At 43.0% G+C, this 14677-nt stretch overlaps 1 protein-coding gene and 1 non-coding gene across 6 annotated transcripts in view; both read right to left on the reverse strand.

Moving 5' to 3' along the window:
* SF3B3 (splicing factor 3b subunit 3) overlaps positions 1-14677 on the reverse strand; it is a 33383-nt gene that overhangs the window by 18597 nt on the left and 109 nt on the right. Inside the window, exons 1-11 of one of the 5 annotated variants that reach the window (XM_053399397.1) lie at positions 14505-14615; positions 13444-13546; positions 12550-12876; positions 11234-11406; positions 9935-10076; positions 9106-9218; positions 7402-7539; positions 7181-7284; positions 6212-6377; positions 4139-4234; positions 3500-3572 (exon numbers count right to left, since the gene is read on the reverse strand). In XM_053399397.1, coding sequence (XP_053255372.1) covers positions 3500-3572; positions 4139-4234; positions 6212-6377; positions 7181-7284; positions 7402-7539; positions 9106-9218; positions 9935-10076; positions 11234-11406; positions 12550-12876; positions 13444-13513 — 1402 coding nt within the window. In that variant the 5' untranslated portion in view covers positions 13514-13546; positions 14505-14615. Of the gene's footprint in view, positions 1-3499; positions 3573-4138; positions 4235-6211; positions 6378-7180; positions 7285-7401; positions 7540-9105; positions 9219-9934; positions 10077-11233; positions 11407-12549; positions 12877-13443; positions 13550-14222; positions 14241-14504; positions 14616-14677 lie in introns of those variants that run through there. The other 4 variants (XM_053399396.1, XM_053399398.1, XM_053399394.1 and 1 more) reach the window with 4 other exon arrangements.
* On the reverse strand, positions 11941-12023 carry LOC128420448 (small nucleolar RNA SNORD111). Its single transcript, XR_008332050.1, has one exon. It is a non-coding gene; the product is annotated as a small nucleolar RNA SNORD111 (small nucleolar RNA).

Consider the following 14677-nt stretch of genomic DNA (forward strand, 5'->3'; position numbering starts at 1 on the left):
ATATGCTCCACTCTGTCACAATAAAGCCTAAAACCGCCACCCAAGTCCTCCACAGACGCCTAACACAGTTCCAGATCGAGGCACTCAGGTGTTCAGATTCACCCATGTCATAAGCTGGATTTGACTGTAATGGATTCACAGGGTTCAGCAACACAGGCAGCAAGCCTTCCTTATTCACAAAGCACCCCCACTGTCCTCAGTCTGCTGGCACCCAACAGCTGCCAGAACTAGCTTTTGGGGACGGGGGAACTCCTGGACAACTATCAGGGTTCCCATGCAGCTTCATCCCTCATGTGCTCCCCCCACTCTTTTTATCAACACAATTCAATTTACCCTTTAAACACAAGAAACAAATCAATTATTTGGAAAATCATAGTGTCTGAATAGTCAGAAGTTCATCATGCACTAGATTGTTAACAGTATCATTAGCACTGGGAATTCATTCACAGACTTTATTTTTTGTTGAGATTCCTTTCTTGTGGTTGCATAAGTAACCTGTTAGCTCTAATGACAGTGCATACATGGCTTTCCTAGCCCAAACTCTCTTGGAAAAAATAAATGAAACTTATACCCAGTGTCTGACTGCTCCATAAAAGACAGCATTGGCAAAGTTTTGAGTGAGGGAGGGAGTGATCACAGCAGTACTTGAAGATCACTGTTTAAAAGTTGCAGATATGCCTGTGATCTCATGCCTCTTAACTTTGCACATGGATTTTAACTGCTGCATAAGCTATGCTGTATTTAAATTGTCTTGTAAGTCATTTTGTGAGCAGCAGTGAAATGGTAACACCACCACCAACTTCCTGTGAAAGGCAGGGGAAAGAAGTCAAGCCAGAGAGGAATCAAGACAGGCAAGCAGCACCTCGTTTCTCCTTCTCAGCACAGAGCAAGGTGAGGCCAACAGGGTGAGAAGAAAAGGTCCATCATATGTCAACAGCGCATCAGACAGCTGCCTGTATTGTTCATTTTGTACCCAGAGTGGGAACTCTGGTAAGGAACAACAGTCACTAAACCCAGAACTCTGGGGTGTAGAAGAATATGGTATAATGAATATCTATCTAGACTTTAACATCTCTAAACGTGAACTTGGTCTCACCACCCCCATTAAAATACTGGAATGCCCAGGACCAGTGGGCAAGAACAGATGGCAGTTCCTTATAGTTACAGGCATGTGAAGCTTAACTTTATCTTGAGAAAGACCCCAAGAATGTGGAAAGCAATTGGACAGTAAAAGCCAGTTCTTATTCCAGCTGAGGGCTGAAGACTCAGGTGGTACTTGAATACTGACTTCTTACATAGTTTGCTGAAAGAGGTGTTTGCAAGAAAAGTAATTTAAAACGAGCCTCAAGGTTGTGCCTCTTCCTCCCCCCCTCCAGTTACAGCCCTTGGCTGTAGGTACACACCTGTGGGAGGGGATCAGCACCTCCACCACCAGCCACCTGTGGAAGAAAAAAGAAGGCTTGGTATTGGTAGTAGCAGGGACCACATACCAGCCAAGGTTAGTTTTTGCTTGGAAGGGGTTCATATGGTACACATGTAACATGAGAGAATGCAGAACTTCAGAAGCACAAGCCAGACACAGGCAGGATTACCACATTATGACCAAGTCAGTTTTGTACTACTGGCCTGGTTTGCACACGAAGTGAAGTCATTGTTTGTTTGACCATGTATATGGCACAAGTTGTACCACAGATAATAAAACAAACCATGGCTTTCTTTTCCCAAGTTTGGTTTCTTTTCAAGCTGATCTTGCCACGTGTCTTTGTAGCTTGGTAGCTTTGTAGCTTAGTGAGGAGGTGGTGAGATGGCCAAAGAAATAGTGATTGAGGAAATGTGGTGGATTCATATATAATAGCAAGCCGTAATTAAAAACTAAACAAGGTTCCAAAGCCAACAAGAACCCACGGCTTCAAATTGTGGTTTGTTGGCAGTAAACAAACCATAGTTAAGCCACTGGGCAGGGTACAACCCAACCATGGTTTAAGAAACCATAGCTTAGCATTTTTTGGACACCAAGCCATTGCATTAACACATTACATGGCGAAAACTGGCACACACCTGGTTAGAGGGAGCCATTAATAAATACTAAGTGCATCAAACAACCTTGTGCATGATGCAAAACTGAACCAGTAAAGCTATCCTCCTGACCAATGTATTCTACTCAATCACACTGTAACGTGAGAGCTGGGACTCACTTGGGTCACCCAAACATTTATGAGGCACTGAAGTCCACATATAATAAATTTATTTTCACACATGGAACAAGTTGGATGGCCATCTGTCATGGATGCTTTAGCTGAGATTCCTACATTGCAGGGGGTTAGACTAGATGGCCCTTGGGTCCCTTCCAACTCTAAGATTCTAAGTTCCACTCCATGAAAAACCAGCTGCTGTCTGGGAAAAGTCTCACAGGGGCATTTTTTTTTTCTGACCACCAGCCGTGTGAATGACAAGCAACCCTTGCAGGTCAGGAAAGCATTTTCAGAGCAAATCTTGAACTGCTGAAAATACACAAAGGCTGATCAAAACAGGTCCTGGCTTTCCAAAGTTCTGTACTAGCTAGACAGCTGAGAACAGCACGGATGTCCTGTCTGAAGACCATACACACTTTTGACTCCATCACAGAGGACAGAATAATATATGAAGAAAAACAACAACAACAACAACACACACACACACACACACTGAGGAGCAAGGGCCTTCAGCAAATGGCAAATGCAAGTCAGGAGGGGTACCTGGTTATTTCTCAGACATGCCTTCCGGGAAGGGCATTACAACTTCCCCTAATTCCAAAAAAGCACAAGACTCTTTCATGATTAAGCAAATGATGTAGTTTGAAGAGTCATAATTGTGCTGCACATGGAGCTTTTGAGCGAAACAATCATGTTACCACCATAAGCCTAGGATTGTGCATTAAGGCCTCTTCTTCTTCCACAGACAGGTCAGGTTCTATTGCAATAATACACCCCAAAACAGGATGTCCCAGGACAGCCGCCCAGGTTCATTGCCCCAGCAGAGATTCCAGGAACACACAGAAGGTGTAGTAGCACATAAGATACCAAAGGCTGTATGGCAAAGACAATTCTAGTAAGAGGTGGGGGCTGAAGGAACACCATGAGTGGTAATGATCATGATAACATAGTAAAAGATACCAAGAAAGGCCATGACAGTGAGCTTAAAGGCAACACTACCAAGAGAGCACTGAACAGAATGCACCACATCCATAGCAAGGGGAGCAACAGCACTGTCAGTGCTTCTGCTCTCAGCAGGGAGGGGCTCCTAAAAACCTACAAACAGGCAGATTTTCTCTCCTAGTTGGTATGTGCAATTTTCACACAACATTTGTGCTTACTCCAGTTTAAGAATGAAAGTCATAATCCTGAGGCGGGTAGATGCTCTCCAGGCAAAGACAGCTGAACCAAGAAAGGTGACTTGTAGATGAACAATGAAATTCAACGTGCCATTTACCACTGCATTTGCATCACAGAAGACCTCCTACCTTCAACATGCCTCCTCACTGTCCATACAGCATTGGGGTTACCAGGCAACTCTGAGACGGCCATTTCAGATACCTAGAAAAAGACATATTTTATTAATGCTAAAAAGCTTAAAACAGAGCTTTTCTCCACCAAATAAAAAGGACCTAATTGTTACTATTACACAGGAGAAAATAAAATAATTATTCTGTCCTTCAACCACTATAAAAATGCTGTACACTGAACCAACCACTGGAAAATCTAGCTCAGCATATTTTTCCAAAATCCCCAATGCACATGCTATTTATGACTTCTTATGACATTCTCACACAGTGCAGCAAAGGTGATTCACCCACCTGGCTCTAAAATCCAAACAAACTGTGAGATCAGTTAGGCTGACATTCTAGCCCAGGCATAGGCAAACTTGGCCCTCCAGATGTTTTGGGACTACAACTCCCATCATACCTAGCTAACAGGACCAGTGGTCAGGGATGATGGGAATTGTAGTCTCAAAACATCTGGAGGGCAGTGTTTGCCTATGCCTGTTCTAGCTCTACTCAGCTTCAGAATACACCAGTGAATCCATTCTCATCTAACAAAAAAGGTTTCACCCAAGAGGAAGATCTAGAATGGCTTTGCTCTTCATGTCCTGCCCTTCTTACCTCAAGTCCATGTCTAAGGACCCTCAGTGACGACCGAGGCCCCCTCCCACAGGCCACATATAACTGAGGGGTGTCTTCATTAGCCAGATCAGCTATCTGCACAGAAAGCAGCCAAGATGCAGGGATAAGAGAGGAAAGGTGACAGGTTCTTCGATTAAGATCGGTTATCACTTTCAAAGCATCATAAATAGAGCTAAAACATTTTACTCCCATTTATATATGTGACTGCGGCAAAGGTTCTCACATTTGCCACTTGATAAACTGGTAATCTGCATTAATAACTAATGGCAAATGACATCAAGTGGGGAAGATATTCCCCTGAATTAGTCTCACGGTTGGAGCGATCTTTTATGGAAGAGCTAATTTTCCAACCTTTTACTCCATGTTTTTAAGATTTCAACTTTTTGGATTTCCCTTCAAAATTGTATTTAGGCTTTTTTAATATATATTTTTAATAAATTTTCAACAAAAATAACAAACAACAAGACACATAATAACAAATACAATAACCACAAACAAAGAAAAATACATAAACAATATCAAATCCATAAGATGGGATTCTCCGAACCCCGTGACTCCCCACCCCGTTCCTTAAGTTTTCTTTTCAGCTGCATTAACATTTCTACTCCAAATTATTTTTTTACCTCAGATTTCCTGTACTATTTCTTAAATTTCAAGTGTTTTTTAAATCCTGCCAATGTATTAACCTGTTTACAATACTTTTGCAAATACATCATAAATATTTCCCATTCTTTTTTAAATTTCTTGTCGTCTTGATTTCTGAGCTTTCCAGTCAGTTTCACATTTCAACATAGTCCATTAACTTGGTTTGCCAATTACCGTATTTTTCGCCCTATAGGACGCACCGGCCCATAGGACGCACCTCGTTTTTTGGGGGGGGGAATGAATAAAAAAAATATATTCCCCCCCCCCAGCCGCGGCTGCACACCTGCAGGCACGCAAGGCTTGTGGACACCCGCCCGAAGCACAGGGAGCCCTCCGGAGGGCTCCCCATGCTTCGGGCGGCAGGCTGCTGCCCGCAAGCCTTGTGAGATCCGCAGGAACTCCCGCTCAGCTTGCAAGGCTTGCAGATAGCTTCCTGAACTCTGGAGAGCTAGAGGCATCGGTGCGCACCGACCCCTCTCACTCTCCAGGCTTCAGCGAAAGCCTGCATTCGCCCCATAGGACACACACACATTTCCCCTTCATTTTTGGAGGGGGAAAAGTGCATCCTATGGGGCGAAAAATACGGTATTAAGTTTTTTGAAAGGCTTGCAGTTTTGTGAGGTACTTTAAAGTATTAATTTACATTTTGGTGTATAAAATTACCTTTTTATAAATCAGGTGCCGCAAGTGGCTCCCCCAAGGGTTTTTGTTTCCACTCAAGACCTTAGGCATTTTTTTTTTTAAAAAAACCAACTGCTTCCATAGATCCCCCACTGTCATTCAGGAATGGCAAAACAAATGTGGCCCTCAAGCCATCCCACTCCCAAATGTCACCTTTTTAAAAATAAAAAAATCCTGACTGCTCCAACTGGGAGTGGGCTCTCTCCTGACAGAATTCCCTCCCTTCAGATAGTCACTTCTGTAAAAATGCTGCACATTGACCTACAGCTGGTACAACTTAAGAAAATATTATGCTAGCCCACTTTGCAAACTATTGGGGGTGCATAAAGTGTTAAGTCCTGGGCCCCTAACAAATCCCGTGCAAAATTAAAAGTGGCAAAATTCAGAAGAGTGCAGTGCACTGGATACAACTTCCACCAAGTCAGACACTCTCTCATAGGGGTATCACCTTCTAACCTACAACCCAAAGTAGCAGCTGTGAAAATAAATGGTGGGAAGAGGAGCGACAGGAATGCTGCGCTAAGCAACTCTGAGGAAAAGTGAAATACAAACATGACAAAGAACTAACTCACCTGCTTTGTGTTTCTGATCTAAAGGAATTTTGGAGACTTATACCATTTTTGGAATTATTCTCAAGGTCTAGCGGGTTATGCAATGTCCAGCATCGGAGGTCAACACAGAACTCAGCTGCTTGTCACAAGCTATGGGACAAAGCACACAGCATACCTGACAACACAAGATGGGAGACAGGCTGTCCAGTTCATCCACCAGCACCAAGTTCTTGAGAGGCCGTGGCTGGAAAAAGAATGTGTCTCCTTCCTCCAAGGGCATGGCAGAGGAGAACTCTGGCTCCTCATCATCATCCCCCAGATGAGCAATCTGATAGAGGTAGCTGCAAAGAGAAGAGGGAGACTATAGAAGGGCCACTTCTGATGAAACTGGACCGTTTCCTCCCCACCCCAGGCTTTGCTATTTCAATTATGTTCAAGATGTAGGGCTGCTTGCTGAAGAAAACACTTTTGAGGACAAAGGAGAGTAGCTGAGGGGCCAAATTTAAGACACATCTTCACATCCTTATTTGTCTATCTCAGGAGTTGTCAACCTGGTCCCTACCGCCTACTAGTGGGCGTTTCAGGATTCTAGGTGGGCAGTAGGGGGCTCTACGGCACAAGCTGAATCCTCCTTCCATAGAGCACTGGTGGGCAGTAAGGAAATTTTACCATCAAGAAAGATGCATTAGTGGATGGTAGGTATAAAAAGGTTGACTACCCCTGGTCTATCTGTAGAAAAGGCAAACAATACGATATGCTCTCTGCCCCAGATCCTTTCTCTCTTCCAGTGAATGAAATATCACACCATGGGCTATATGTGTATAGATGTGTTTGGGCCTCATTGGCTAAACAAATCCAAAATTTTATCCTGACATAATAACCCACAACACCCATGCTTGCTGTAAGATTCTGAAAACAGGACATTGACACACTCCTTGATGAAATTGGCAAGATGAAACCAAGCAGGCAGGCCATACCTGTGGTTGGTTGCAAGGGTCTGAGATTCAGCCACAACCTGAACAATTTCCAGATTTGAAGAAGGAAAGGTAGCCAAAACTGCATGTGTGCTTTGAAGAACATCAACAGCAGTATCAAGCATAAAAATTCAGCAACCGTTCAGAAAGAAGTCGGAGATTTTACTTACTGGTTTCCAAACTCAGAAGCCACAAAGAGGAACCCAGTTTTCAGAACACACATGGCAGCAGCGACAGGAACTGTATCAAAGTACTTGAGTCGAATTTCTGTTACCTGAAACCACCACAAATGAGTTACTGCTTGAGCTGGATATGAAAGTTCACACATCACCCATTCTCCTTCCCTCCCCCTCACACACAAGCAAACATTCATGAGCAACGGGAGACATACCATGTCCTCATCAGTCTCCAAGGTGATTTTGAAGATGTCACCCTGCTCAGTCTGAGCCAAGAAGAAGAACATAGACTTGGTCTTGTGTGTAGCAGAGCAGACAAAAATCATGCCTCTTTCAGGGTCATCCAAGTCATTCTGCCAGAAGGAACAGCAAGTCAGACTCAAAGACAGAAGCTGCCCTAATAGAATCATAGCTAGAAATCACCTTTGTTAATGGCTTCCCCCCTACTGCAAATATCACCCCTCTTTATAGCAGCTTTGCCAGGCTCCCTCACTGCTTCCTTCCATTCTGGGGAAGTTCTCCTGCTAGTCTTCCTTCCTGGGCTCTTCTGTGATGCTGCTCCCAACCCCTCTATCAAGCCACTTCCCTCGCTTCTTTCACTGAGCCTTGCAGGAGCTATAAACCTCACCATCCCTGAGTCCAGCTCTCCCTCCCCTCCCCCCCACCCTCATCCTCAAATATCAATTTCCAACACGATCTATTTATTAAATTAATTATATCCCCCAACTCTTGCCAAAGCACCTCAAGAGACCTTACAAGTAAACATTAAAACATAAAATTAAACTACCAACAAAAAGAACAGACAAAGCAATGGTTTGCAGCTCAAGGGTCTCAAACACCCTCTGAAAGAGGACCATTTGTAGTTGCTGCCTGAAGGTTAAAGCAACAAAGGAGACTGTACCCCAACTCCACCAGACAGGAGGTACAGCCCTCTCTCAATGATGTCTTTGACTGTCTAATATAGATTTGCAATTTAAAAACCTCTAGGCAGTGTCTTCTGTGTCCTGCACAGCACCAAGTATGTAATCAGCATCAATGCTTGATCAGAAAGAAATGCCATCTCCACAATAACCATCAGAGAAGAGACATCAACTCATCACATCAAGCCACAACAGCGTTTTCACTTTCAGTTTACAATTAGCAGTACTTCTTTCACATAGCTCAGGCTGAAGACTAGGCACCCCTACCCTCAAATGACCTGCCTCCATCACCAGCTGCCACTACTGCTAGCCATCCAACTGGGTCCTTCCTCCCATAAAGCAAGGATGGCCCAAATGCTCTCCTTGGTGCCTATCTCATGCCTTGCTCAGAATAAGGCACAGTGGGCAAGATCACCCTGCAAAGTGCTTGCATTGCTGCCATTTTGCAGTGATGAAAGCAAATACTGTTTAAGAGTATTTTCCACAGTTATGACAAAGTGGTGATGCAGTATGCACTTTCTAGAGCAACCTCATCCACAATTATTGCAAAGTCTACCAGTACAGCTGCTGGAGGTGGCAATGGTGGCCTGCCTGCCTAGCTCAGGCAGCACAGTCCCTTGTGGACTCTTCAGATATATTGTTACATAGATTCAAATTCCTAATGGTCCCTAAAAGTCTTAGCAAGATAATGAGCATTGAGAGAATTTTGGGAATTTTGCAAAATCGTAAGTCAACCTTTTGCTGCCAGCTCTTTCTAGCTGATATGGAAAAGGAGTTAACAAGTAAGGTGTGGCATGGGAAGACCCACTCCCCACTCCATGGAAGCCCAAGTTCACTAAGAACCTCAATGAAGCCTACACAGCTTTGTTAATAATGCATTCATATTCATACAAATGCTGCGTTTTCTGGCCAAACCTGAAAGGTGAACCATTTTTTCAGCTGCCCAGAGAATGCTACTGGGATATTCCTTTAGGGTGAAAAAAGCTACAAGATCCTTACCCTTCTCCTGGGAATGGGACATCGGATATCTGGTTGGTCACCAAAGTTTTTATAGGTGATGTAGTTTTCAGAACAAATCAGCACTCCACTGGGACCATCAGAACCTCCAGGGACTGACGAATAAAAGAAACATGTTGTAAGAAGCTGAAGAAGAGCAGCTGCATCTATAGTTTCGTCTGGTTCTTGTGGAACTGGTTTACCCAAGGTACACTTGAGAAAAAACTGCACAAGTTTGCCACCATTTTCAGGCTGAAGAGGGGTCTGTGTTCAAGCAGAGGAAGTGAAAGCAAGAAGGGACTTGCAAATATCCGGTGTTTCTTTCAACAGCATGACCCAATTGGTTGGCAAGCCAGCTCTCCTACTCTGGCTGCCCCTCTGCCAATCCTGCCCTGTTCAGTATCGGCCTGGCTGCCAGACTACTTGACAGTAATCTATATGTGTTTGAATGTCTGCTGCAATAAGACAATGTCATGGTTTGGGCTAAGGTGCAGACAATCATCAGGGTAGCAAAGAAAAGCACAGGAGTGAGAGGGTTACATATGGTGAGCTTTCATGAATCTGATGGTTTCTGCCTACTAAGTAACAGAGGTCTCCACTTTTTAACCTACTTTAGGTTTGCAATGTAGAGCATAGAGTGGAAATACTTGTTGCACTTTTGTAAAGCATGGCACAAAAGCAACTATCAAGGATAGTTGTAATGCTGTTGTAATTTTCATTCATCAAGTATGGCTTGAGCCTACAGAAAATGTGCATTTGTCTCAAGAAGTTCTCTTTCTGACATCTTAGGATATTGCCTTTTCCCTAAAAGGACTGGAAATGGTAGCAGTACCTGTAATAAGGAAGTTGCCATGTTCTTCCAAGGGTTCACTATATTTCCTGACAACATGGTTCAAACCCAGATCTAACTCATAAAATGTCAAGGTTTGCTGGGTGTTGGCTGCCGCTTCTCCTGTGGGGTCATTGTCAGCTTCCTGTGGAAAACAATACATGTACCAACAATAAATTAGTGTCATACTCTGTCTCGTAAGAGAACATAAACTTGGATACATTTTTAACGTAAGCTGTCCTGGAAATTTCAACTGAAAAATACTATTTAAATGTTCATAATAAAGTGAAAAAATTAAGAGTAATAAAGCAGACTGAAAAGGTTTGCCTGCACTGTAAGTGAAGGTCCCGAAAGACAAAACCGCCATGAATAAAAAATTTAAATATCCAATAGTTCAGAAACTGATTATTCAGTCTGCCACCTGCCTGTTTATCTGGTGCAGCAACTGACCCTATTGCCACAAAATCAATGGAACGTAATATATAAGAATTACTTATAAAAATTAAAATTATGTTTTGTTCTTTGTAAACCACCCTGTGACCATTTTGGTGAAGGGCAGTACAGAGAACTCTAATATAAACTTATAATCAAACTAACCAATAAAAACACCCCAAAGCACTTCAAGAGATATCCATGCAACTCCTTACAGTGCCTGTCCCACATGTATCCAGAGCTGACATAACTTAAAGCACACATTCTCCACCTGCCTCCCCAATTCTTTTACTGTTTCCCTGTGTCTGTTTTAGAATGGAAATCTCTTAGGTTACAGGAATGTATCATACCGGTGCATAAATGACACTATATACACAACAAATAGTAATACTGTTGTTGCTATTAATATGCCACTAAGAACAAACTACTAGTACAAATTCAGGTGAGGTGCCCTCTGATCTTAAGCTGTGTTCTAAGACCAAAGTCAAGGACTTGGGCACCTTTGGAGAGCACTTGCTCTCTGCAATCGCTTCCTTGCCCACCAAGGCCTGTTTCCCTCCTTACCCTTCTGATCTGTTTATGTACTCAGTCATGTGACTTGCCTAACTCTGATAGTGGGGACCTAACCCATGGTTGCACTGGAGGCCTCCTCCACGCCATCCAAAGATCTCTATTTTGCTGTATTATGGAGAATACGATGAAAGACAGCTGATTTATAAGAAGGGCATAATAAGCATATTGGAGAACTTGAAGATGGACAGTTGACTTCGTTAACAAAGGAGTCAACAAGGTGTTAGTTGCATTTTTTTAAAAGAGACACACGAACAGTTGAGCAGGGAAGAGTCACCAGAGAGACAAAATCCTCAATACCTCATAATCCATTTCCAGACAGGCAAACATGGGATTTTCAAACCCCACATCTACTCCAACTACATGGTAAACCAAGGTGTTGGCTTTATGCGCTTCTAATGGGGAAGAAATTGTGAGTCGGGCTGCAGCATCCCTGTTCAGAATGTACACTAACTTCTGCTTCTCAATGGCACCTACGAAGAGATAGACAGAGAAAACATTAGGAATACAGAAGCAGAAGATGTCTGCACTTTAATGCTGAAAGTGCCCAATCCCTACTCTTGCATAAGCAGGCCTTGCAGCCCTCTCAAGACAGAGCAGTTTTCCCCTGCTACTTTCCTGTTGGAAGAACCAGTAGTTGCATTCAGATGTAACACTAAATCAGTTTAACATTAGAAGTTGAACCACAGCAGGACTTGGGTTTCATATACCCATCCTCTTCCGGCCTACAAGAGCCATAACTGCCATTGTCATAGTGCTGCCCCACATAAAGGAAATGTGGCATTAAGGTAGCTGCATACGCTCTTATAACCATGGCAGTGGAGGCTCACCTTGAAGACACCTTTTTTCGCATCACAGGATGGTAAACAATTAGAAAACCATGTTCAACGTTCAATGTTTTTACAGATCCACTTTAGCTACTAAGATTTGTATCAAACCCCAAAATTACATTACAGCTTTAAAAAAATGGCATGATGCATGCAAAAGAAAATGGGCATTTATGATGAGAACCTGATCAGAATTGGATCCAAATGTCTCCATGTCTTATGTCAGAGAAGAGACATGAATTCCTAATCATCACTTCAGGGAAGAGAAAACTGTTGCACCAGTTATATAGGGCTCAAGTGCTTTTCTTCAAACTGACACCCACAGAAGGCTCCACTTACACCCCATTAAGGAAACTTAGCTCTATTTCTAGTTCAGTTTTCAGCAGTCATACACATAAGCACATCAAGTACCAAATGGGTAGCAGGGAAGTGTTTTGAATTATACTACATTCCAACAAATTCTTCGTAACATGGAATCACCCTGATTGGCTGAGAGTAAATCTAGCTGGAGTGGCTAAGAGTATAAACTGGGAATCCCTGGTCTAAATATCAACTCAACCACAAACTCACTTAGACGGCCTAAGGAAACTCACAACTTCTCAGTTCCCATTTGCAACATAGATCTAGTTGCACTGGGATCGCCAATAAAAGCACTTTTGATTGGAGCAGTTTCAAAACCTAAACCAAGGATAGAAAAACCAACCAATGTTTCTTATCCAAATCATTTCTCCCATTCAGTTACTCAACAGTATTATACAGATACCACTGAAAACAACTATCCCAACTTACTGATCATGACAGCTCGCCCCTTAGGATCCACAGCCAAATACTGTCCAGGAACAATTCTGCGACAGCCACTCTTGCCAAAGGTTTCCTGGTGAATCTTCTCAAACACATTTTTTGAGGGCTGATATTCCAAGATAACAATGCGACCTGAATCACTGCCCACCACAATGTAGTCTTTAGTTCCACCAGTTAATCTGAAGGCCATGAGAGAGCGAATGATTCCAAAGACTTCCACTGTCAGCAAAGTATGAACTTTTCCTGTGTTCGGATCAGGACGAAGCAACTCCAAGATTTTGCCTCGAGAAACAACAATTTCTTGTTGTTTGGTACCTAAAAAGAAAAGAAAAACCTGATCATCAGCCAAAGAGGAAGATGGCCAAAGCACTTCTCTATCAAACCTCCCATTGCTGCTTACAAGTTCAAAAGTGCCTTGTAGGTTTGTTTTCCCTACCTGAGTTGTGACCACTTTTTACAGAGAAAACACATTAGTCGTTCTGAAATTGTGATGCAGACCAGAAATCAGAATGCCAAATCTTGAATCAGAATTGGAGGTCAACAGACAAGTTGCTTACTTTTCAAAAGCATATTGCTCTGCTATCCATATACATGATGTGTGGCCACTTAACCCTGCCCTCCCTTGCCTTTTGATAAGCCAAGGAGAAAAGTGAACGTTGCAAGCCTAACCAATGCCTGATGTCTGAAGAGGTTCAGAAAACTTAATTTGGCCCAGAAAAATATGACAAAGTTGAGATCTCATATTCTACAAGAATTCTGAAATAGTATCTCTGCCATTCTAACCAAAATTGCAGGTATACAACTTCAGCAGAAATACATGCTATGTCTAATATCAGACTTTGCTTTCACCTTTCATCTAAGCTTCCAGCCAGAACTGAGTACCTGAAAAGTTGCCATGGATGGCATAACTGATCCCGGTGGCTCGCTGCAGAGTTAGGTTATAAAGAAACATGGTGCCGATTGATATCACTTCACCTCAGTTCACCTGCTGAGAAAAGGAAACCAAGCAGTTAATACACTATGCATGATTTTTAAAACTTGTTCAATTGTGACCACACATTAACATAAATGCCAATTGGTGGAGAAAACTTGAACGTTAAACCCATTTGAGAGATGGTTCATATGAACACTTCACAGACTGAAAAACCTCAACGAGGTGGTTTTTCCTTCCTAACTTTCCACAAAGCAAAATGTTCTTATGAAGGAAGCAAGTGTTAAAACTGAAAGTAACGGGCACCCTGAAAATATTTGTTTCCTAATTTTAATGATGAATCAACATCAACTTGCAGTTTCACTGGAGGGGATACAAACACTTTTTACAATTTGTTACTTAATAAATTCACATATTACAATGGAGCAGACATTCCCAGAGTAACAGCCATTAAATCTGCTACAGCTAAAACAACTAAATATCTTGTGGCATGTTAAAGACTAAAACATTTTTGTGATATGATTTTATGGACTAAAATCCAGCTCACCAAAGTTATTTTAAAAAGTATTAGACAACTTAAAAGATGTATGGCATGATCAGGGAGAACAATTTTAGCAGGCCTTATTTCTGAGTAGACATGCACAGGACTGCACGGCTGCATGAATCCTGACCACATTCACTTTCGAGTACACATGCAATAGGGATGGACGGAGAGAAACAAGTCTCTTACAAATAAAGAGCAGCACCGTCCTCTCCACTTTGACTCTAACGTAACTGCCACCCCGCTCAATGGGGCTTCCCCCTCCACAATAAACCTGCCTTGGTATTGCAAGTTATGTGGGTTAAAACAATGGAGGGTCGAGCTTAAACCCTGCACGAAAAACTCCCTCGTGGTTTCCGAAAAAGCAGCGCGCGTCCTACCGCTGCTGCTAGGCGCCCCCTCCCCTCAGTGGGCAAAGCAAAAATGCGACCAAGATTGTCCAAAAGAGTGTAAAAAGCGCGGCGCCCTCACCGCCTGCTTGTCCAGAGCTCTTTCCCGCCCGCACCGGCGTCGCCCAGCAACGGTCCACTCAAGGGCCTCGGTAACACCGCGCGCGTGGCAGCCTACAAATACGCCACGGCCTCCTCCCGCCGGGGATTAGAGAAGTTGCAGCCTAATTCTGAAAGGGATCTGGCAGCGTTTAC

The sequence above is a fragment of the Podarcis raffonei genome, chromosome 8 (genome assembly GCF_027172205.1).
Source record: "Podarcis raffonei isolate rPodRaf1 chromosome 8, rPodRaf1.pri, whole genome shotgun sequence".
Taxonomy (NCBI): domain Eukaryota; kingdom Metazoa; phylum Chordata; class Lepidosauria; order Squamata; family Lacertidae; genus Podarcis; species Podarcis raffonei.